This window comes from Perna viridis, chromosome 10 (genome assembly GCF_037379345.1).
Source record: "Perna viridis isolate PV_CMFRI_1.1 ecotype Kerala chromosome 10, ASM3737934v1, whole genome shotgun sequence".
NCBI classification, from domain to species: domain Eukaryota; kingdom Metazoa; phylum Mollusca; class Bivalvia; order Mytilida; family Mytilidae; genus Perna; species Perna viridis.
The window spans coordinates 1035920-1060843 of record NC_142454.1 but is presented as its reverse complement, the minus strand read 5'-3'; the positions used below and the strand labels follow the sequence as shown (position 1 = coordinate 1060843).

The window sequence follows — 24924 nt, the reverse complement described above, 5'->3', positions numbered from 1 at the left end:
TGGAAAACAGACATACACAACAAAGAACATAAAGTAACTAAAATCATACATACAAAATAAAAACGTAAATGAGCAACACGGACTCCACTAAAAACTGGGAACATGGACCAGGTGCACCGGTAGGGCAAGCGTCCTCTGCTTTTCTAGAAACACCCGCCGAGTTGCTCATAAAAAGTCAAGTCCGGGGTAGACAAACGAGGAAAGGAAAACTATGACCCGTTGAATAAATCGGTTTTCATGGTGCAGATGGATACACCATAACGATCCACGAGTTCATGATGACGACCATAAAACTTTTGTAAATTTATCATGAATCATATGTGATGTAGATACTGCTGATATGGGGTAATGCAGAAAATGTTCCTGCTATTCAATATCGCATTACAACTATATTTTATCTATCAATATTTTTTAAAAAGACTACCTTAACCCACTCTTTGATGGCTATTTCTGGAGGTTACGAGGTATATATGTTGGATAATGCATTAAAATATCTGTTGTTTTCTTCATGTGCCACAGCTTATACAAATTTAGCCCGACTCTTAGGCAGAGAAGTATTTAAGTATTTCACATAATAGTTTGATAATCGGTAGGTAAATCAATTAAGAATCTTTAAAAATATAGAAAAAGTTTTAATTATAGAGGTAATTTGAAACATGGCAGACAGTTATTATTTGTACTTATCAGTTTTGTTGAAAGGAAAACGTGTGAGGTAATAAATTAAAAATGATTTATTGTATTAAAGTGGATTCTTTTAATGAATTTATATGTGTTTCCTTTCTGTACCGGTCTCATGTTATTGAAAACGTAGCTAAAACAAAATAAACGATATAGGACGTCAAAGATTCCCGTGTTTTGTGTGTTCTAAATGAATAAAACATTCTCTTCAACTACTATACCTGGATTTTTATTTTCTGAAATCAAGGAGAAATATCAGTCTTTATTATCATTATGTAGTGTGGACTCGAGGTTGTACAAAATGGCCATGCTAATATTTTAAAGGTTTAGACAGTAGTTGAAGTCTCACGTCTAGAAACACATAAATATAAGATATTGATTAATCTTTGAATAAGACGAAACAACTAAAAGAAAATCATTCAAAGTATGTTTGATGAAGTGTTTGAAAAATCGAGCTAGACTTCTTATAATTGCACTTCTGGAACAGGGCTATGTTGCTACAAGTTTGAAGTTATTCACTACAGAAGTTTATGGTCGTCATTATGAACTCGTGGATCCTTACGGTGTATCTATCTGCACAATGATATCCAATTTGTTCAACTTGTCATAGTTTTCCTTTCCCTTTTTCGTAGGGTGTTTATCTTTTGGTAAATTGACAAGAAAATTTAAAATTATCATTTTGACCTGCTAGGGGTTATACAAAAATGTTTTGATAATTGTCATTATTATTAGAGTCAAACATCGAAAAATAAATCAATATAAATGTTATTAATCAAACCAAGCCATGGAATAAGATATCACTAATATGAAACATATCGGGATAAAGAGTCTGTAGGTTGCTTTGGTGCAATATATTTCCAGGGGTCTGGGAAAACCCTGGCTTTAACTTCTGTACCGAATATGGAACTTGGAAGTGGGAGTAATTATCATTCATGATGAGGTCAATGTTTCTACATAAAAGTTGTATATAAACATGTAATTGAAAAGTTTATTACTTGGGTTCTATCATAACATTTAATTGAAATTATTTCAAAGGTGTTTTGAAACACCCACAAGGGCGCATTCTAAATAACTTCATCTAATCCTGTGCGATGCTATTTCTCCATTAACTTTTTGTTGTTGAAAATCCAAATATTAGGGTATGTATAATGTTCAGTAATCAACGTTTAGTTGAAAAGGAATAGCAGAAAAACGCTATTATTGATTCATTTGATTCATTGCTGAGAATTTGATGATATGCACTGTAATTTTATCTTGATAGTAAACTATCTGAATCAAAAGAAAATGATGTATCATGTTAAAAAAGAGCATTCAGATTTTTATACACTCCGTTGGTTGATGGAATAAAATTATTTAATTACCTCATACCATAAAGTTAGTTTGTTAAGTGTCAGTCCCTGTAAGAATCAGGCAATCAGTGAAACATGGTATGAAAAAAAACCACCATTTTGATAGTGTAATTTGACTATTTACACCCTCAGAAACAAGGTTATCCACATATCATCCTGGACCATTGAGTTACAATTTCATTAAAATGCACTGAAAATGGACATTTCAAGGGCAGATAACTCTGTTAAAAACCTCATTTTTCTACGATTCTATTGAAAAATTTCTGCGCAAATCTAGTGACGAAGAGGTTAAATAAATAAATGGTCTTTTTAAATAGGGAAAGTGATTAATATTATTGTTGTCATATCAGTGGGGTTTTGACATGCATGTTTCTAATTTTTCCCATTTTGACTGATTCTTACAAACACTTACACTTAATTACATTATTCACTCTAATGCCTCTGAATTCATTTGTTTTTCGAGCATGAAGGCTTCTTATTTCATGCTCACTTATGTAAAGTATATTAATCAGTGTTTGGTTAACTATGACCTGATATAAAACAACATCGGTTTTCAACATCAACATTTAATGAAACTTTGGCAAGTTTAGTTTTACTGCATTATTTTACTTGTTAATTACAACGATAAACATATAACAACAATATATCACTGGGGATATGGTATTGATCTTCTTTCAAAATTTCAGTCATCAACTGACATCATGGAATAGCATGTAATATCATGAAATTGTATGTTCACGTTTAAGGAAAGCTTTTGGTAGAGGTCCTTTCCTTTTATGAGAATTATTTTGTACGGACGAAGACCCGGAAGACCTATGTGTATCCGGAATATTAGGGGTCGGCGAAATAGACGATATGGCAGACATTGTTGATTGTCGACCATTGTCCGGGATCTGAGTGTTCATTCTAGAAAGTCGGTATCCTAGCGCTGTTGTAGGTGGGCGTGTCATGGCCACGCCTCTATCATCCCAGTATTCAGCCCTCTCCAATAGGAACTCACGTCCATGTGTCGCTAAATCTCTCTCGTCTATGATTGGTTCTATGTTAGGTTCTACAAAGATTAAACTCAAAAAATTATCTCTAACATACATGTACTTGTGAACAAAACTATGACGAATTCTGAAGAACATATTGAACTTTCCTCACATGTAAATCGTTATATATTTTATCAAAATTAATCCCGTTTTTCTCGCATGAACTCAATCCGAACAAAGTAAAAAAGCTTCAAATGATTTTTTGTGGGTAATGTTATCAATAAGTGATTTGAAATTATCAAAGGTGAAATTACAATAATACAAGGTCAATGTTGAGCGAGGAAATTAAGGCCAATGGTTTCAGATGAACAGTTCCCTATTTAGATAAGTTTCTATTATGCCGTTGGTGTTAATAAGTCCCTAAATGTTATTTATGTATTTGTTACACTAACACAAGCATACTTCCATCTTTGAGTGAGGGTTAAGTTGTTCATTTCATTTTTTTGTTTGTTGTTTTTCTTTTTTATTTATTTTTATTTATAAATATGTCTATATTTTAATATCTAAATAGCGTATTTTTCGGTTACATATCAATGATATTTTGTTTCTATCAATTGTGTTTACTAGTACAAAGACAATCATAAAGTCTTTTACAAGACAAGAGTTCCGAAAAATAATTGAAACCATATTCTCAGAATATCATGGAGAAAAGTGAATATATTTGGTTGTTAAGTAGAAACATTGTACATCTGTCTTCCAAAAGTCATTGTAGTTATGATATTACCATATTAATAAATGTGTTTAATAAAAGAACATTTAGGAATACAGCAATTAGGTTTTGAGTGCTAATCAAAATTCCTAAAGAAACATATATCTCTTTTAAGGCTATACTGATCAAATCTTAAAATTGTCAAAGTGTTCCCTTGAAATAAACAAACTGTCAAGAAACGGAAAAACGTGAGTGAACTACCATACATACAGAAGGCAAGTGTATGTTAAATACAACTTATACCTGTACTGTCAATGACGTGATCAAAGTACTTCTTATCTTTATACAACTCTTCTAATAGTTCTTTTAGTCGCCTGTCGTCTATTTTCTTCTTAGTATTTTCAGCTGATTTTGGTGCGGTGTGTTTTTTAGCAACACTGTTCGCATTCAATATGGATGATTCCCTTATTTGGTACTGATTGATGAGTGACCATGGCAAGGCATGGCGCATGTCGTGTTTTGGACAGAACCAGTCATTGGTATGTGGAAGTGGACGCACAGTTGTCTGCCCAGGTCGACGGACTTGCGAAAACAATTTCTATAAGATGAAACTCGGTATTAGATTTAGGAGAATTTCCAGCTGGCAGAAAATGTGTTATATTTGGTATACATATATATATATGTATATATATATCAGTTGATTTTGCGAATATTTGTGATTTGTGTTAAATAGTTTATGTGTGTGTGTGTGTGTGTGTGTGTGTGTGTGTGTGTGTGTGTGTGTGTGTTATAAATTTTGTTATTTATTTGTATTACCTGACGTTTGTATTTAAAATACGCGAATCTTTTATAAGGAAATATTTATTTAATAAATAATGTAATGATCAATAACGGCAAACCTCTTGCTGATCAGCAACACTACTGACTAGGAAGAACTCGTCATCACTGCCAATATTGATGCCCTGTTGTCGATGCTACAAAAAGGCAAGACAAGTAACAAGTACATAGACGATAAACTTAGCATAAATACACATTTAGGTTACGGTATGAGTATGAGAGAAGTCACATGTCAGCTTACAATGTAACAATAAGTTAATGTTAAGTAACAAATGGTTAGGAATACAACACTATTTGTTCGTAAAGGTTGCTTCTGGTTTTCGTCAATGTGCCAGAGCACAATATTAGGTCTGAATATTCACATACAATTGTTTCAACTTTTACAAAGAACGAAGTCTCGTGAATAAGTCATGCAATCCTTATTCACGATCGGTAATTTAATATACAGTGAAACCTGTCTGAACTCGACCCCTTGTTTCGTTTAGGCAGGTGTTTAGTTTACAGAAGTTTCGGCACACTGACATTTACAGAAAGGGATGTCAGTCTGATTTACATTGTTTGAATAATTCAGGCTCGGTTTAGAAAGGTTTAATCACACTGACATTGACAGAAAGGGATGTCAGTCTGGTTTACATTGTTTGAATAATTCTGGTTCGGTTTAGAGAGGTTTAATCTCACGGACGTTGAAAGAAAGGGACGTCAGTCTGGTTTTCATTGTTTGAATAATTCTGGTCCCGTTTAGAGAGGTTTAATCACACTGACATTGACAGAAGAGATGTCAGTCTGGTTTACATTGTTTGAATAATTCAGGTTCGGTTTAGAGAGGTTTAATCACACTGACACCGACAGAAAGGGATGTCAGTCTGGTTGTTTGAATAATTCAGGTTCTGTTTAGAGAGGTTTCAGTGTAGTTGATTTATTACCTCAGGACTGCCGACAGATATTCTGATATCATCTGTATCCTGGTTGACAAAAGCTTCTGTTGGTTGTCCTGGATCACGCCCTGGTTTTAAAAGACAATTTGTATGAGACATTGTATAAGTATATACCATGTTTTCATTTGAGATGCTGATGAGACGTAACTCTTACATTGACTTTTTTTTTTACAATTTTATTACTTGATATATTTTTAATATCTGAAATAGAAAGAAATAAGTCCTAGTACGAAATAACTTAACACAAAACTAATTAAGCTCACGTTTGACTGCAGGTGATTTATCTAGAATACGCTTATCAGTTGCCAGTCCTTCTCTGTATCTCTGCTGTTGTTCTGGATCGTAATTTTCTGACCGAATACGTTCTGGTCCCCGCCCGTTCACAGCATACTTCTTTGCACTTCCCTGAGGTATGACTCGAACCAAATCACTTAGCTCTCTGGGACGGTCATCTAATGCCTTTAAACATTTAAAAACATACACACAGTAAGCAAGAGTAGCATATGATTTATTAACATTTATATTATTTAAAAAGATCATCACTCGAATGAAGACATAGAAGTAACAAGTTATGACTCATCTAATTTTGACAGGTATCATTTATTTTTATTCCTTTGAATGAACTAGTTTAGAGTTCTGCGAAGATATGAAAATAATTACCCTTCTTGATGATGGCTTCCGTTTTCCTTTGAACAGACGACTCCTTAAAAGTTCCCTATCTTTTGATGTTAAGTCCTCTTTTCTCTGAAAATATTAAGATAAAAACAGTTGTCATTTACTATTTATAGATGTATGATGTAACAATGATGCGACCGACTGCATCTCGGAGAAAGTCATCTGAGTCATTGTTGAAAAAAGCCAGGTCAACTCGAACAACTTATTCATTTACACTTCAAATAACCTCGGACGCAGTTCTTAATGAGCAACCATTTTTACAATTGTCAAAAATGTATCTTACCAAAGTAGTTACATCTCAAGGCGATGTTAAAATTCTTTGTCATGTATCATTACAAATTAAGACTTCCTCTAAAACTCTTAGTCAAATGACAAAGGAATTTAAATAGACCTAAGAAAAAGGTAATTGTAAAAAACAGCAAAAATTATAAAATTGGACCAGACAAAGTCCGGTCAGATTCTTCCGCCTAATGCAATTGACCAAAAGAAAATGGCTGTTTAGGTCCCATTGTACAGGGTATCCCATCCTACAGAAAATTGAAAAATTATCATAAGTGTCTTCAGATTGTATATGCCTGTTCAAAACCAGGCACCTGTAGTCCAGTGGTTGTTGTTTTTTTTTATGTTTTACATTTTTTTCTACAGATTAAGTCGATTTTCGTCTTTATTTATAGTTTCAGTTCATTTATTTTGGGGGCTTCAGAAAAAGAAGGTTTTTTTAAATTCGTTTCTAGTATGTTTCAAACACTTACATATAAATCGTCTTGTTCGTTTTCTGTGACGATATCCGACTTGTTGTCGTTAATATCAAATGCTACAGTCTTATGATCTCGCTGATCTCTTCTAGACAACTGAAATAGAAACGATTTTATGGAATTTTTTTTTATTTTTATTTTTGTCAAATATTTCCAATAAAGCTTAACAGTAATTAATGCAACACCTTGATATTTAATGCAAGATTTGCAAGCCAGGATAAATGCAAACTAAAAAAAAATAAAAAGTGAAAAATCATTGAGATAGAAAAAGTTATTCACTGACGAAAGGTATAAGTGTTAAGAACATCCAGCCATTGTTAAAATCAGATTTTATTTAGAAAAAAATGGTCTTTACCGTTCTATTCGTTATCGCCGACTTCTGTCGTTTCGGTTTGGAATAGTCGTCAATAAACGGGTCGTCGGTAATTATTTCTTCCTCGCCGTCGTCGTCTTTTTCTATCGGAGGTCCAAATGCGTCTTCTAAGAACTCCTAAAATATAAGGAAGAGACGACATGTTATCTTAACTCAACGATAGAATATCATAGTTTAAAGTTTTAACACAACTTCTTTGTTTGAAACTAAGAGGTACAACTACAAGTCAACGCTAGCAATTGTGTAGACAGAAGTTTAAAAAAAAAGATTTTTATTTATGAAATAAGGAAAAGAAGAAGCTGATTACGCCAGTAGGTCTGCCACTGGCAGTTCGCTTTAGTCTAGGTAATTTTTTTCTTACGCCAGTAGGTCTACCACTGGCAGTTTGCTTTGGTCTAGGTAATTTTTTTCTTACGCCAGTAGGTCTACCACTGGCAGTTCGCTTTAGTCTAGGTAATTTTTATCTTACACCAGTAGGTCTGCCACTGGCATTTCGCTTTAGTCTAGGTACGTGGAAAAGTTGCCCGAGTTTAGCAAGTTGGAATATAGACGTCATCTCATCTTTTGTCATCACTTTTCCGTCATAGGAACGCTGAAATTGAATTCAAATATTTTTACGGTTACTTTAGTTGTAATGTTTTGAACTGTAATACAGTTATACAACAAAAGCTTAAGATTTTACAGCTTAAGAAAAAAATTTGAAAAAAAAAACACTTTCATTAAATAAAAAGGTCATATAATGAATTGTCACTTCTTAGAAAACTGTACTTGCCATAATTTGACCTTCACATTAGCTATGACTTGCCCATCACACGTACTAGGACTTGACCTTTACAATACGTTTTGACCTTCACACGAACTTATGATTTGACATTGACACCTAAAACGATTTTACCTTTACACGTAATATAATTTGACCTTGACATTGATTTGACCTTAACATTCATTATATACTATTATTCACACGTTATATGATTTGACTTTCACACTTACTATGAATTGACCTTCACGTGTACTATAATTTGACATTTGCACTTCCTAACATTTGACCTTCACGTTTCCAATTATTTGACCTAAGGACGTGTTATCATATGACATTCGCACTTACTATGATTTGACCTTCACTATCTCTAGTGTACCCTTGGGGAAGTTCTGACGTGTCTATATCGTATATATCCATCGATTCTTTCTTCGGGTCCGGACTGTCAACACCGCTATCTTTGGCTTCATTTTCCATCTTCAATTTTCTTCTCTCTTTCTCCGCTTTAGAAATTTTCACTTTGTCTTGAGATGTAGACTTTCTGCGTTTCCTTCCTTCTTTTTTGTTCTCGTCTGCATAATGAACTTTTGTCTTGTCCTTCTTTCTGTCTTTTTCTTCTTGTTCTATTTCTCTCAATATTTCACCGAATTCCTGATTCAAAATAAAGAAAATATGGCCATGAAGACACAAATGATGTCACGTATAATTTATTCCTTTGTTTGACTATTATTTCTCGATCGAAACTAAACACTAAATCTAAAGATTTTTTTGGGCTTTTTGTTAATCATGTTATTTCCGGTCGACTAAAAAAACTAGGTTGACAATGAGGTAAGGGATTTGGTGAACAATATAAATCATAATTCATGCTTTACCGAAAGTAACAAATGTAGAGAAAGCGAAGTACTTCTATCCCCAATATACAATCCTCAATCATGATGTACCGTAATCAAAGTTCTATCCCCAATAACCACTACCAAGACAGCATTCCAACGTTGGGCCAATGTTGGTTCGACGAAGTCAACGACGTTGGGCCAACGTAGGGTACCCAATGTTGGCCCAACGTTGTAAGTGCAAAGAGAGCCAACGTTGGCCCAACAGTGGCACACAATAGTTGGCCCAACCTAATGCCAACATTGACCCAACGGATCCCCAATGTTGGCCTCACGTAAGACCAACGTTAACCCAACCATATGATCAGACGATTGTATTCCTTAATATTTTAAACTTAATTTCATTATGTATTTCCTGGTCATGTCGCAGAGTGCTGATGTGTGCACTCCTTCAGAGAAAGAGCTCACTTTCCCCCCTTAGTTTATCATATAAATTATTTTCAGTAAGAATATACCAATGACAAGCTGATTTTGGTTTACAACATTAAAACAAGAAAATCTATTATAACATTAGCAGATACTACGAGCATTGGTATACTAAATATTGAAAATGTACATTTTTTTTTTGTATTGAATAGACATATGATAATACCTGTTACTGTTTTGTGTTTAGAATGAATTTACATTGAAAATATGTATACATTCCTTCAAAATGAAAGACAACTTTTGTTTTGTAAAAGGTGTATTATGCTCTCAGTTAGAAAGCTGCATAAGGGGGAGATAATCATGTACACTATTGTTATCATAAATTAAATTTTTTTTCTGCTAATAAGTTCTAAATATTAAACGCGAACACTTGTTGCATGAATATGAAACATTCAGTTAACAGAATTCGAGAAAAGAGCCAACAATACTTTTTTGAAAGAAGTAAAATTATAGAAATAAATATACATATTTTGGTGTTTCAACGAGTATTCAAGGGAACCAAGGTTATAGGGTAATCAAAAGAATTTAATCCAGAGTCAAAGACCAGACATGGAAAACAGACATACACAACAAAGAACATGAAGTAACTAAAATCATATATACAAAGTAACAAAAATAAATGAGCAACTCGGACTCCACTAAAAACTGGGAGCATGGACCAGGTGCACTCTGCTTTTCTAGAAACACCCGCCGAGTTGCTCATAAAAAGTCAAGTCCGGGGTAGACAAACGAGGAAAGGAAAACTACGACCCGTTGAATAAATCAGTTTTCATGGTGCTGATGGATACACCATAGCGATCCACGAATTCATGATGACGACCATAAAACTTCTGTAGTGATGACTTCAATCTTGTAGCAGCATAACCCTGTTCCAGAAGCCTATTTGTTAGAGTTCTAGCGCGATACAAAAAGTCTGCGTAGTTTCGGCAAGCTCTGGCATAACGTATGAGTTGTGATATGAACACTCCATACGCAGGAGCCGAAGGGATGTTGCCACAGATGAAAGGAAAGTTGAAAATTCTGAATGAAAAGTCATCACGTTTGTCGTAAAGTTTGGTCAATAGTTTTCCTTTACCATCGATTTCTAAGTGTAGGTCAAGATATGAGGCTGACTTCACAGTGTCTGTAGTATCCTTTATCTCAAGTTCTTTTGGGTAGATGCGATGTATCAAATCCCCGAAATTAGGATTGTTTAAAGATAATACGTCATCTATATAGCGGAAATTGAGATTGAAGGATCTAGCCAAACGATATTCTTTCTTTCTGATCAGATCAGCTATAAAGTCAGCCTCATATGAGTGAAAGAATAGGTCAGCAAGTAAAGGAGCACAATTTGTTCCCATTGGAATGCCGACCGTTTGTTGAAAAACACGTCCACCACACAAACTTTGGGCCAACAATGGCCCAACTTAGTATCGCAAATTAGATGCAATAAAATATTTGCTTTCATACATCCGGATTTGCTTTCTAGTTTGACTTTCTTGAGACCGACATACATTTTTGCATCAAGAATAATATTAAGCCTTTTTTAACATGTTTGTTACCAAAGTCGTTTCGACGTTGTGTCAATGTTGGTTCAGTGTTGGCTCACTTTTGGCTCTGGGTTGAATGTAGAATAATGCATGCAAATCATGTAATCAACAAGTTTTTAAAGAGAAACATAAAATGAAATGGTTGTTCAAATATAGTAGGGCAAACGTTGGACCAACGTTGTCCAACGTAGAACCATTTTATGATATGAAAGTATTTAAAATTTCAAAATGTCGTGTTTAATCATTTGGTTGTCAAGTAAAAACCATTTTGGTTAAAAATAGATCAAGATAAAATTTTTCCATAACTACGGACTACTACACTAGGCCAACGTTGGGCCAACGTTGTCTTGCCAACGCCAACTAAAAGCCAAAGATCCAACCATCAGCCAACGTTGGCCCAACGGAGGCATGCTGTCTGGGTACTGCCTGTCATGTAAAATCGTAGTTAACAGGTAAATTAACGCGGCTTGGAGAAGATATCATGTCTTCTAATGAAGAAATCATTGTAATGAAACAGGATAGTTCCAGCTCGGCAGAGGTTACAGGGGGTTTGAACATCTTTGTCATTGCAAACAAAAATGCAAAATATGATTTCCCAGTGTATACTGTTCTCCATGGCAATGTAATGTACTAACAATTTCGACCCCAGTAGTGACCACCCTTTTATTACATTTATCGCATAGTTTGAATAAGGTTCACATTTCGAGCGCCAAAAATGTCTGGTGGCCTGCTCCATTTCAAGTAATGGGAAGGAATTGTAGCCGAAACAGGACACGGGGTTACGTTATCGTAACTACGACCTTTCTTCAAATCACGTACATGTATTTTATGTATATATGGTTTTCTTTAGAAAGTGTAAGAAAACCATATATTTCCAGTTTTTTACTGTTGTAAAGCTATGGCTATTGTCCATTATGACGCTGTTTTAATATAGTGTTTAAATAAATCTATGTATCTCGAAAATCATCCCCATCTACTGTAACAATTTGTAATATACTTCACCATAGTGTATTTAAAGGTACTTCTTATTTTAACTTACATAACATATGCATAAAGTATATTTCAACTACATGTATGTTTTGCAGGAAGAAATTATTTGAAATTTATTGGTATGTCGCTTTAAACCTAACAATATATTTGACAAATATTTCCAGGGGTCTCCCAGCTGTGTTATTAGGAGGTACGTAAACACTACTTGATATAATTTAGTCAGTGATTACCAATACCTACTGAATACAACGTTTGGTCGTAACTTTTAACTAAAACCATTACATTGTGTCATATTTTACCAATTATATATGACAATATCTGTTACTATGACACAGCAACCAAACGAAACACAATCTTGCAAAATTTCGGGAAGTAAAGTTCAGCGCTGTCATTAGATATTCAATTAGATTTTGGGAAACAAAATGGAGCTTTGTATTTACAAACTTTGTACCTCATCGTCAGAATCTTTAAACCGGTCAGAATAGTCCGGTCCTTTGCCCCATGTGTGTTTCTCCTCCAGTTTGTCTTCCATCTTTTTCTTATATTTATATTCATCCATAAACGGGGTAACCGCCCTCTCGTTTGTAAGTTCTTTTTCCTTCCGTGGAGATGATATTCTCTTGGCGCTTTTCTCCCTCTCGTGTTCTTTATTTTTATCTTGACCAGCGTCTTTGATTTTTTTTGTTTTTCCTCGGAACATGTTTTTCATTTTCTTCCATTTCCCTTTCTCTGCATTTATTTGATTTTTTTCTTGTTGTTTTCTAGAAACTAGAACTGTATTCAGTTCTCCCGTTGGCTGCAAAACATCGTTTGATAGTTGCTGTATATGTATTTGTTAACAAATTTTAAAAATACAATAATAATGAATCACCAGACACATTTAAAAAAGCTATAAAGTATCATAGGCAGCTCAAATTCTCAACTATGAAATCACATTTATAATGATGATACATGTGATATCGTTGAGATCCTAACGCATAACAACCAAGTTTTATGTCATAAGAAAACGGTACCTGAAAGTTAGTTGTCTTTTTCATTCCAATCTGTTTGATTTTCCTCTCTACTTCCTCTGGATCCTCTGGAGTTGTTACTCTGCTGGACTCCTCAGTTTCTACAGATTCAGCCTCTGATTCTGACGGCTCTTCAACTTCCTTTTGATGGATACATCAACATTGAGAATATATGTGTAATTAATATTATTAAAACAGTATATAGAAACGCTGGTGTATCCATCTGCACCATGACAACTAATTTGTTCAACGTGTCATAGTTTACCTTTCCTCTGATGTATACCATGGACTAGACTTTTAAAAACTCTGAGGGTGTTTCTAGAAAAGCAGAGGACGCATATCTTTCATGTGGCCTGTGCTCCAGTTTTTTAGTGAAGTCCGAGTTGCTCATTTACTTTTGTTACTTTGTATGTATTATTTTAGTTATTTTATGTTTTTTGTTGTGTGTGTCTGTTTTCTATGTCTATTCTTTGTCTCTGGATCACATTCTTTTGTATTCCGCTAAAATCTTGGTTCCCTTGATTACTCTTTTATACAATACGTCAATCTATGAATAGTATACACCGACCAGGTATAGAGGAAACATTTCCTGTTAGGTTACCATGGTTACCATCACCCATTCTGTCTAGTATACACAGATACAAAGTTTATCACCTTCAGTAATGAATGGTTAAAATGACCTCTTCACTCGAGATGGTAAGATTCAGATTTTCAATATGCGAGCATGTTATAATCTTAAATTTATCTTAGGGAGTAGAAAAATAATTTAAAATCAAGAATAAACTGAAGGAGAACCGGTTTTCACCACCCGGTGGTTCAAAGGTCATGTGCATTTTAATGGGAGAAACAAAGCAACTAGATAACTTCATCATTTGAAAACATTTTGGCGCTGTTATTATTATTTCTTTTTCAATACATTTCCATTTTGTTGGATTAACGCCATGTTTACACTGTGAAATAATTTAAATATAATTGCTTGCCTCTTCTTTCTTCGGTTCTTCTTTCTGCAAGAAAAATACATGGGATTCAAAGTTATTTAAAAAAACGATGATACCATTTATTGTGTACGTATCAATGAGTAATCAAGGAACCAAGATTCGAACGGTATTCAAAACAATATATTCAAAGGATAAAAACTAGACAGGCGCGCCATTTACGATTAAGATGGATTAAAGACTGAAAGAAAACTCATTTTGTTTTGGGCAGAAACTACAAATAATAAAGATGGACAAAATGGTCGTCCACTTGTCACACTTAATCTCTGATTCAGTCCCCATATATGTACTACATATGATATTTATAGATTACAATAAATTGTCATAATGTGATAAAGGTGGAAATGTTCTGTGTTTTCGTTTTTGTTGTTGTTTGATTAGTTTTTGTTTTTTGATTTTTTTTATTGTTTGTTTTGTTTTGTTTTGGGTTTTTTGTTGACTTGTGCATCCGCCATCCACCTTCTACTAACCTTTTCTTTTTTCTCTTCAATATCCACCTACAATTAAATAAGAGAAATTATAAGACAGCGAACACCACATAGTCGTTTGAATGTTATTGTAACAGTCAAATACAATCCATTCAAGCAAAATTAATCAGATGGATACAGAGATACATGTATGATTCTGGATACAGAGATAGATGTATGATTCTGGATACAGAGATATATGTATGATTCTGGCTGATATGACAACTTACAATTTCCACTTTTTTCTCTTCCTTTTTAACTTCCTCTTTTTTATCTTGTTGAATTCCAGAATCGATAGACTTTGTATCCTCCTCCTCTTTAGGGGGTGGTTCTGGTGATGGCTCCCTCTGTTTCTTCTTAATAGGTTTGGGATCCTCCTCTTTTTTCTCCTCTTCTTCGACATCGGATACATGCGGCGACTCTTCGTCGATTAGTTTGTTCTCTTTCTTCTTTCTGCATTTGAAGTACCATATGGCGACAATAATAGCGAAGAATATTAGGAGGAGGATTATAGCTATCAGAACGTATAACCATGTCAGGTTCGTCGACGACGACGACGTCACATCTACAAATGGGATAATATTATTTCATTATCTATTCTTTACAAAGTGTTTGTAATACGATAGAGATGAATACAAACAAAAATGCAAGATGGTTTTAAAGGATATTTATAAGATTGAAGAGACATTTCAAATGTAATTTTGTCAGTATTGACAAGTATGTAGAATAACTTAGAACGCTACTTTTTATTAATTCAACTTGTTTTGCATTCAAACAAACTTTCTGAGTTGCCTTGGTCTGTCGGAGTATTTACAGTGCTGATGATAGTTGTTTAAATGAAGACTTTTGTCACAAAGTGGTGTTACTGTTTTGTAAATATCTACCATAAAATGTACGGTTTTATTCCAGCACACAAAAACTTCGAGACAAAGGTCATAACAAATATTATAACATTTTTTCCCCAATTTTAACAATCAATGTGAATTACACATGTACGTATGTCTGTATACCATTATTTAAGGGTGGTTCTATCAACATATTAGGTTCGTTAACATCAGGGTTACGAGGGCTTTAACCTCTGTATAGCATCGTATAAATAGCGCTTATATAAAATTATTTTTCAATCTATGGTAATTGCTTTACTTTTATTTCATTGTTTCTATTCAATTTCTATTTACCATTTATATTTCAATCCATATTTTTGGCAAAGAAGTACTAAAGAATAAATTGCCACTTTTTTTAATAAAACTGTATTAAATCTGTATTTGGAAAAAGTCTTTTGAATGGAAAATGACGCCTTATCCTAAATTAAATAACGTGTTTGAGATCAAGTGGGAGTAAATGTTATCAAACACAATCAAATATACTTTCATTTATATGAACTTTATTAAAGAAAACATTTTCCCAATGTGTCAACATATAATAGTGTTTAACACGAAACTGGATTTTGAAATTAGACAGATTTAATATAACTTGATAGATATTAAATAAAATATAGATTTTGAATAGTGTGGTAGAGTCTGGCACGGATTAATAATTCCAAGACGTGTAAAACTGACTGTAACGTTTATTACCAGAGTAAAAGCGAGCTCTCTGAATATACAACATGTTCAAACATATATACTATTCAATTATATAAGACTCATCCATCAAACAATGTGAATCTGGACAAATGTTTACCCGCCCATTTCTTATTTGTGTACAAGTATTTTTTGTCCTCCAGGCATTTCTTTTGACTTGCTTATTACTTGTTACTTGTTGTTTTTCATAACATTTTCTTTTACTTCCCCATTTTGGTTGTTTTATACCTGTACATGCATATAATTCAATTTATAGTTAAAATGAACAATATTAATTCTTAAAGTCATTACACATTCCTCCCTTTCTCAAAAATAACAATTTAATCAATAATACACGTCTTTGGAATTATTAATCCGTACCAGACCCTACCACAATAGCATTTATTAATTCAAAGATAAAGTAACGTATCAAGGCTGAATGGTCCAGTCTTTACTTCATCGGTGGGGTATCTATGTCTGTCTGTCTGTCTGCCTTATAAACAAGGATAAAGTAATGTATCACGGTTGAATGGTCCAAGTCCTTACTTCATCGCTGTATCTTTGTCTGTCTGTCTGCCTTATAAACAAGACTGCTTCAAACAGTGCAAATCGAGTAGTAACAAATTTACCGATCAGATAAACTATAAGTAATAATCAAGGGGAATTGTCAACATAGAGTCAATATAACAAATGACAATATTAAGGTAGAAACCGTAACAACGACTTGGTACAAGCATTTCTGGTTGAATTATTGGGTTAAACCAGGTTTTATAGCGCTATTTCCCCCGCTTCCATAACCGTAAATTGTTCCCCAGTATTTTGCAATACAAAGGGAGATAAACTAATTGAACAAGAATAGCAGCCACATTAAAAAGCACTTATAATTAGTTATATCTTATCACGTAACTTGTACTAATACAACCTTTCGTGAAGGGATTTTCGTGTATTTGCCAAAGGTGCAAAAAAAATAATAAAAATCATTAAATGCACAGGTGCATTAAATACAAACTAAATGCCATTTGTTTATTACGTCATTTTAAGTAAAGTGGTATTGCACTTTTGATAGGAAAGAAATAGAATTTGGTATAGATCTACTTAAGTCCAAACACTTAAAATACCCTGAAGAAATTTCAGTGACTTAAACGTTTAGAATTACAGGATAAATGTCACAAGGACGAAATATAGGATTTGCACTTTCATGTCATAAAGTAACACAATGAATCTTGTAACTTTGTGTGGGGTGTTTCTTAATGTATTAAATACTTTCAGGATTAGACAAATATGACCTCTTGGTGACTCTCTTATTATATTTCAAAGGATTCAAAATAGATGGAAATTATGGCATATCCGTTTAATTTCAATGCAATAATATTTGTAATTTGCCCAATCGATCACCCAGTCTATAGTGTATTGATAGTATAATGAAACTAATTCAAGTCGTGACTGAAGTACAGCTGTTTCTAGAGATCAGGCCCTGAGGAAATAATCGTGTGCATGTTCGATGTCATTTGCACTTTTCACCACGTTTAGCTTCATTGATGACTAATGTAATAAAGTCCAGACTAGTATTAACTTCGGGTTTCTGTTTTTGAATACTTTAATACTAAGAACTGAAGAGCTAAAAGAAACGCTAAAGAATAAAGAATTCAATAATGTACTGAGATCCACCAGACATTTTTAAACATAAGTATTTTCGAGCCAAATATTTGTATGGGATCTAAGGAAACTTCTATACTAATCGATAAAGACTTTTTTATTCTGTATTTCGATTTGAGTTTCTAAAATGAGCTGATTGCTTTTGGTGTTTTATTAATTTGACTATATAGAAAATAGCCTGAATCACCGGCCTAAAATAGGTTGGTTCATAACAGGGATTAAACTAATGGGCAACATTAGTATGTTGTACGATAATATATATTATATGTTACAAAGGTATCGTGCGAGCAAATCTTTATAATAGTGAACTTTATGGTAGCCTCATTGTATATATGTTGTCATAAAGAAGAAAAACCTCAAAAAAAGTTATAACTATCATAACCTAGTACTGCAGACTATATTGGCGAATAAAGCGCTCTGAAAATTGAAGGATGTGTGCTTACGCTGGAACAAAAACATATCAAAAACCAAAAAAACACGCAAAACAAAACGACACGAAAGTGATATATACTTACAACAGTCAGCTGAAATGAAATAAATTAAGATAATGATAGATGTTCGATAAATTAAATTTACAATCTGATAATTTCTTGCTTTTATCCTTTGTCGAAGAATGCCGTCCGTGCGAGACTCGTAGTAGTAGTCAAAGACGATGAAACCTCGTCGCCAGTGCCGTAACTAATCAATTTCATGTTATAAAGCTGGGGAAGGCTTCATGAATATCTTTGTTAATGTAGGAAGTCTGTTACCTCAGTATACACAATCAATGTGGTTGAATCATTGAAAAATACATTGACTTTTGTTTTGATTTTTACAGAATTTTGAAACAATTGTATAAGTTAAAGGATTGGAGCTTACAAGCAGTCTCATACCCTTTTCTCCGACCCGTTCAAAATTCTACAACCGCCCCTTGAACTGTCTACTCAATGCTACTAGTAAAGATAAAAGTCATGCAAAAGCTACATACAATCGGCGTAATTAGTGAATGTTCTGGTGAGTCCCTGTGTATGTACTGTAGATGTTGTGGTCTGACGTGAACTGCTGAAACATTCCTTGGGATTTATAGAAGCTGTCACAATGGTGTCAGCAGTACTGTATACCTGAAAGCGATGACAGAATGTATTACATATTATTGCAATAAATCGCGTGTAGAGTATAAATTAATATAAAGGTAAGTATCAGCGGAATGGAAAAGACAGTGGAAACATGGAATGTGTCAATGAGACACAAGTCCTGCCTACCACTGAATAAACAGCCAAAGGCAGTCTTTGAGACTTAAGAAAAGTTAAACAATTTCAGTATGTCAGTACCTGCTCCTGGATTGAAGAATATACTAGTTCGGCGAAATGGTCATGACCCCAACGTATAAAATATATCAATGAAGGGTAATAACAAAATTACCGAACTGATAAAATCTAAGCAGTAGTCAACAGAAAATCTCCTAAAAGTAAAGTCCATGTAACAAATGGCAAGATCAGAGCAAAAATTGGAAAGTGTGAAAACCATCACAATTGTCCTGCATGGTACAGGCACTTCTAAGTGAAAGGTGGATTAAACAAGATTTTATAGCGCGATAAACCTCCCGCTTCAAGAAAGGTTCATTATTTCAGGTATATTTCAACAGAAATGGGCAGTACAAATTGCCACTGGCCAGACAAAATCGATAAATCTAGTAGTCAAAACAGTACAGAAGATATGACCAATTGATAAGTGAAATTAAACAGAACTTAACACAATAAACATGATGTAAATTCTAGCCACGAGTTTCAAAGGTCTTGAACTTTGTGTGGAAGTTGCGTCAAGTTCAAGATGAAATAACAATAAAATACAAGTAAAAACTATAAAAAAAATTGTAGGCGAAATGGAAATCCATCATCTATAATCTGTTTGTCAGAATGAGAATATCTTTCAATAAGATATGAATATCGGAAATATTTTTAGGCAGCGTAGGAGACGTAGTTTAAGCTTGTCTTTTAAACAACGTTGGCGTCTTAAGAAATCAAAATAGACGCTACTTGCTCTGACATACCTTAACAACTGAGAAACATAAACACCATAAATTGTAGAGGATGCTGGTATACAACTGCACAAGAAAGGGAGGTTTATAATAAACAAATCAAAATCTTCTCATCTGTCATATATTTTTTGTTCTGAGATGGCTGCTGTTGTCGACGTGAGGGGTAATAAAATGACGCGGAAGAAGCTATATCAGTAATCACAAAAGAAGTTTATTTTTTGTGTGTGTTTTAGTGTGCCGTCTTTCAATTTCTTGGTTTGTTATTTTATCCTAAACAAACCAATTTTTACAACAATTTTAACAAAAATCAAATACGTTTGTTGTTGAAACTCGAACATCCTTAAACGACAAACAACAGAACAATATGTAAACAGTTTAAGTATCCGAAATTACAAGACTTATAAAGTTATTACCATAATTATTAAGAACATTTTCGGATTTATATATCTTTCAAGTTTTGTGACATCCAAACCTGACATTGCCTGTTCCAATTGGTCAGATACATACCATACAGACGAACTGGTAGTAGGTACTGGAGTCTACAGAACTATCTCTGTTGTACAGTGTGACGTAATCATTCCCGTCATTTGATCCACCGTGCACACAGTAAAACTGACCACCCGCTGGAAAACATGAAAACAAAAAATCTCATATTTCAGAGGACACACAGACTTTTATAAATCAGACTAATTTCATAACAAATGGACAAATTGCGCATAATATGTTCGCAGATATAGGATTGACAACTATATGTTTTGGAAAGTTTTTCATTACCGATTTGGCATGAAGATTAAGTTTAAGACAACAGATGCTATTTAAAAAAACAATGAACGAATTTTACATACCTGAAAACATTTGCTCCTCAGCACACACAGTATAGTTTAAGTTGAACTCGGACCGCACTGTACAAACATCAGCGAATGTTGAGGTACATGAGGTATCACTGTATGAGAAAGTTCCCAGGATTGATGTTGGACACGTGACTGCTGCTGCAGATTCGGTTCCTAAAGTGAATAACAAAAATAAGATAAGAATGGCAATGCAAAAAACGATAAAGAAATTTCAGAATACCATAGCTGATAGTGCAGTGTTTAGTTTGATTCAAATAACCTCTTTAGAGATAGCAGAATATATGCTTAGCAGATGAGTCAATTGTTGAAACTGAAAGAAAGGACACTTAAATGAGAAACCGAAACGCCACCAATAACACATATTTCAAGTAAATTTAGAATAGACCAATGGTCAGGTTTTAGACAAAAGCGCTGATCGAGTTTTTTGGAGCATGTATGGTAAATTTCATATTGAATATGAAAATTCTGATGAATTTGTCCATATGAGAAAGAAAATGTCGATTTTAACCGCCTTTTGTCCTGTCTGATATCTTACCATCTTTAATATCGACTTGTGTTCTGTCTGATATCTTACCATCTTTAAGAACGAAATGTGTCCTGTCTGATATCTTACCGTCTTTAATATGGACATTTTCCCTGTCTGATACCTTACTGTCTTAAATAGTGACATATGTCCTGTCTGATATCTTACCGTCTCCAGTTGTAGCGATATGTGTTCCGTCTGATATCTTACCATCATTAATATCGACATTTGTCCCGTTTAATATCTTACCGTCTTTAAAAGTGGCATTTTTCCTGTCTGATATCTTTACTGTCTTTAAAAGTTGCTTGTGTCCTGATATCTTACCATCTTTAATATCGACTTGTGTTCTGTCTGATATCTTACCATCTTTAAGAACGACATGTGTCCTGTCTGATATCTTACCATCTTTAATATCGACTTGTGTTCTGTCTGATATCTTACCATCTTTAAGAACGACATGTGTCCTGTCTGATATCTTACCATCTTTAAGAGTGACATGTGTCTTGTCTGATATCTTACCGTCTTCAGTAGCGATATATGTCCCATTTGATATCTTACCATCTTTCATACCGACATTTTTCCGGTCTGATATCTTACTGTCTTTAAGAGTGACCTGTGTCCTGTTTGATATCTTACTGTCTTTAAGAGTCACTTGTGTCCTGTCTGATATCTTACCATCTTTAAGAGTGACATGTGTCCTGTCCCATATCTTACCATCTTTAATAGCGACATGTGTCCTGTCCGGTGTTGTTGATTTGTCGTTACAGAGTGTATCAAAACTAAAGGTTGTAACAGATGACGGGAGAAGAATGATACGTTCGTAAGACCCAGTAGATAATGTCGTCTCAACTGAAAAAGAGAAAAAAATATAAACTCAAAGTTTCAATTATGTAAATCAAGCCCACGTTTTAAGGCTATACAATAAAGTGGAGCATCAATGTTCATGTATATGTTAGGTTTTAGAAATCTTCTATAATTCATGTTCTATAAAACATCGATAAGGGGCAGTGATGTCATACTGATAGGTTCAAGAAATTAATTAAAAACAATCTTGTGTTTCTGTTCTAAATTCGCAGACCACTACAATCTCAAACCTCAAATTTTGTATGTATATGTATATAGCAAATTTATACTATGGTCGGTCATACATGGCCGTCAATTATTCTTTCCAGACTATTTCTACAAACCTGCTGACATGTAGTAATAGTAGGCGTCCGAGTTACTAGAGGTTTGTTGCTCAAATTTTACACAGGCATATATGTATTTTGGACCTCCAAACAAGTTCCTCGTTGTTGTTGACCTTAGGAGAGAAAAAAAATCTTTTTTTTAAATTTGTCTAATACGAAACATCTTGGTACCTCACAACTTCCCGGTCAAAAGAGAATAGGTTGCAATGCACAAATTGAAAAACTATAATAAAAAAAGTTCATTCTATAACAAATTTGTAATAGCAAATAAACACAATTTCACAAGACCAAGGCAATGTTTGTACGTCTACATTTTACAGTCTACCTGTAACTTTATGGGTGTGTTTGCATATTTAATGTACATATACTTACTTCAGCAGGATATATCCATCTGTATCTGTGGTATCGTCCTCACATGACACGGTTACAGTGAAGGGTCCGGCGGCAGTGTTTGTAGTCACCTGGAACCCTGATATCTGTGTCTGACCACTGTTTACAGTCCATGTTCCTCTGTTACTTGTCTTCCATGTCCCGGATGCTAAAGGTAGTGTATTGGTGCATGCTCCTTCTAGAAATAGATATCTAATGTTGTATTGAGACTTGAAGGTTTTGACGGTTTTTTTTTCGTTTGCTTGTTGTTTTATTGTTGTGATATTTTTCTTTCTGTTTCTTTGTGATAGTATTTTTCCTTATAAGTACATGTATATGTATATTAAATCTTTTTAATCACTTTTTAATCACTTTTTTATCACTTTTTTATTGTACTTTTTTTATGGTTAAATGACTGATAGGTTTATGTATTGTAATCTGTAATGATTTACATGATTTAAAACTTCTGTATACCTCAGAAAAGTTCACCTACCATGGCCCTTTATATGAATATCTAATTACTTACCATTAAGCCAAAGTTTAATAATTTATTGTCACCGGATACGCTAGAAACTGTTCGTGAAAATAGGGTACCCTGTCTCGAAAATGGATATTAGCTCGAAATTTTGAACCTACAGTGTAAACCTCTGACAAATTTACCCACCCGGGTCTTTGATTATTACAGCACTACTTATTATGTTGTGAAACATGTTTGTAAGTGACGAATCTAGAATTGCGGACACGAAAATGAAATGATCGAATATGGGCACAATTTTTGATATTTCTATTTTTTATTCTAAAAAAGAGTTGACCTTTCTTGGCTTTTGACACTGCGTATGATGTAAAGCGAAACTGGTTGTGCTTGAAGGTTTTTATAACTTGTATTCAAAAAAGAAATCCATTTTTATTGCTGTAATTTGAATATGATATACTTAAATGGGTTTAGGGTTTTAAGTTTACTTTGTATTCATCCACTGAAACGAATTGTGAATGTAGTTTTATACATTTGTCCAATTATTTTGATTTGCTGACATTACATTCTCTTAATTCACCCGTTTAAATCCTTAGCAATATACACCCTGTTTGTCCTGGCTCCGAAATTGATTGTATTTTCGACATTTGTGAAAAAAAATTGTTAGTACTAGAAGATTGTAAAATGAAAGAAAAAAAAACATACAGTTATTTCTTCATCAGATCAAAACAAATGTCATTGAAAAGTAAGGATATTAAAACTTTAGAATACAAACCTGAGTATGAAATCCATGAGATGAGAACAGATAAAAGTATAGTCCGAAACATTATTAAGGTATATTTTAGAGTCTCTTGATAAATCACCTATAGGGAGTTTCACAAATTTTCATTTGCACGAAAAAAAACTAAATCAGCCTTTATTTATATATTTAATCCATGTTGTTATTAAGTCTTTCTTTGTTACCTATATTTTGTTGTTAAGTTCATATCAAACTTTCCATTTGTTTTGTCTTTATTTGAATGCCTCATTAGCTTTTCTTTTGTTTTGTTTTAATGTATGTTCACGAACAAGTAAAAGGAAATACACATGTAATTTGATACATCTATAAGTGGATATTTTAAACGTCGAATTGTTTTATTTAAACTTGTAATGTTGCAAGCGTTAGCACACATTTTTACATCTTAATATAAGGAAGTACAGTATTATAGGGTTCTGATGATCATTTTAAATTCATGTGAATCGAGCTTCTAATGAACTTCATATAAAATGGACGTGATTTTCAGTGTTTCACGTGAAACTCACTTGACTTGAAAAATTATGTGAAAGCTCCATCCACCTGAATTTCAGGTTTTATTTGCTCAAGTCAGGAGAAAATCATGTGAAATAATTTTGCTTTTGTAGTTCTCTAATTTTGCAAAATTTTAATTCCCATAATACCAACTGTAAAGACATAAAGAACCAATCCGCACACCTATTTCCCTTCCCTGATTTATGCTGTGTATCACTCCGCTAGTCTATAGCTTTAAAATAACGAATACACCCTCTGTGCAGGAGTTTTGATCAAGAACATAAATATGGTGTAAAAAGTTGATTTCTTGTGAGTTGCATGCATGAAATATTTAAAAGGCTTGTTTTGTTCATTGTTATGCTTAGGGGGGAAATGAAAAGCTGTCAAGTCATGGCCACTTCTCTTCGTCCCAGACAGCACACATCAGTTAGGCCTACGTTTGCTCGTTGGCATATAGTTGTCAGAGTTGGCTATCTTTGAATAATGTAGCCTTTTCATACATTTTGTATCTCTTTATGATCAGATTTTCCATATTTGTATTTTTACAAAAACGATTTCAACATTAAAAAGTCTCAAAATGAAGATGAAATGATTTGAATTTTAGTATTGTCCTATCACGAAAGTGGCGAAGGCCCATACCATACTGT

General features: G+C 33.7%; 1 protein-coding gene across 1 annotated transcript; it reads right to left on the bottom strand.

The window, feature by feature from the left end:
* Nucleotides 1–2577: 2577 nt before the first annotated feature.
* LOC148604075 (uncharacterized) lies at nucleotides 2578–23964 on the bottom strand. Its single transcript, XM_088549285.1, has 22 exons — nucleotides 23765–23964; nucleotides 22521–22716; nucleotides 22149–22261; nucleotides 21676–21810; nucleotides 20433–20591; nucleotides 20095–20210; nucleotides 18538–18670; nucleotides 14586–14920; nucleotides 14359–14385; nucleotides 13874–13897; nucleotides 12897–13034; nucleotides 12335–12679; nucleotides 8394–8696; nucleotides 7755–7877; nucleotides 7268–7402; nucleotides 6910–7008; nucleotides 6143–6226; nucleotides 5746–5941; nucleotides 5471–5550; nucleotides 4610–4684; nucleotides 4014–4308; nucleotides 2578–3078 (listed from the first exon to the last, which is right to left on the bottom strand). The coding sequence occupies exons 1-22, from the start codon at nucleotides 23814–23816 to the stop codon at nucleotides 2747–2749; spliced, it is 3495 nt and encodes a 1164-aa protein (XP_088405411.1). The 5' UTR covers nucleotides 23817–23964; the 3' UTR covers nucleotides 2578–2746.
* Between the last annotated feature and the right edge of the window lie 960 nt (nucleotides 23965–24924).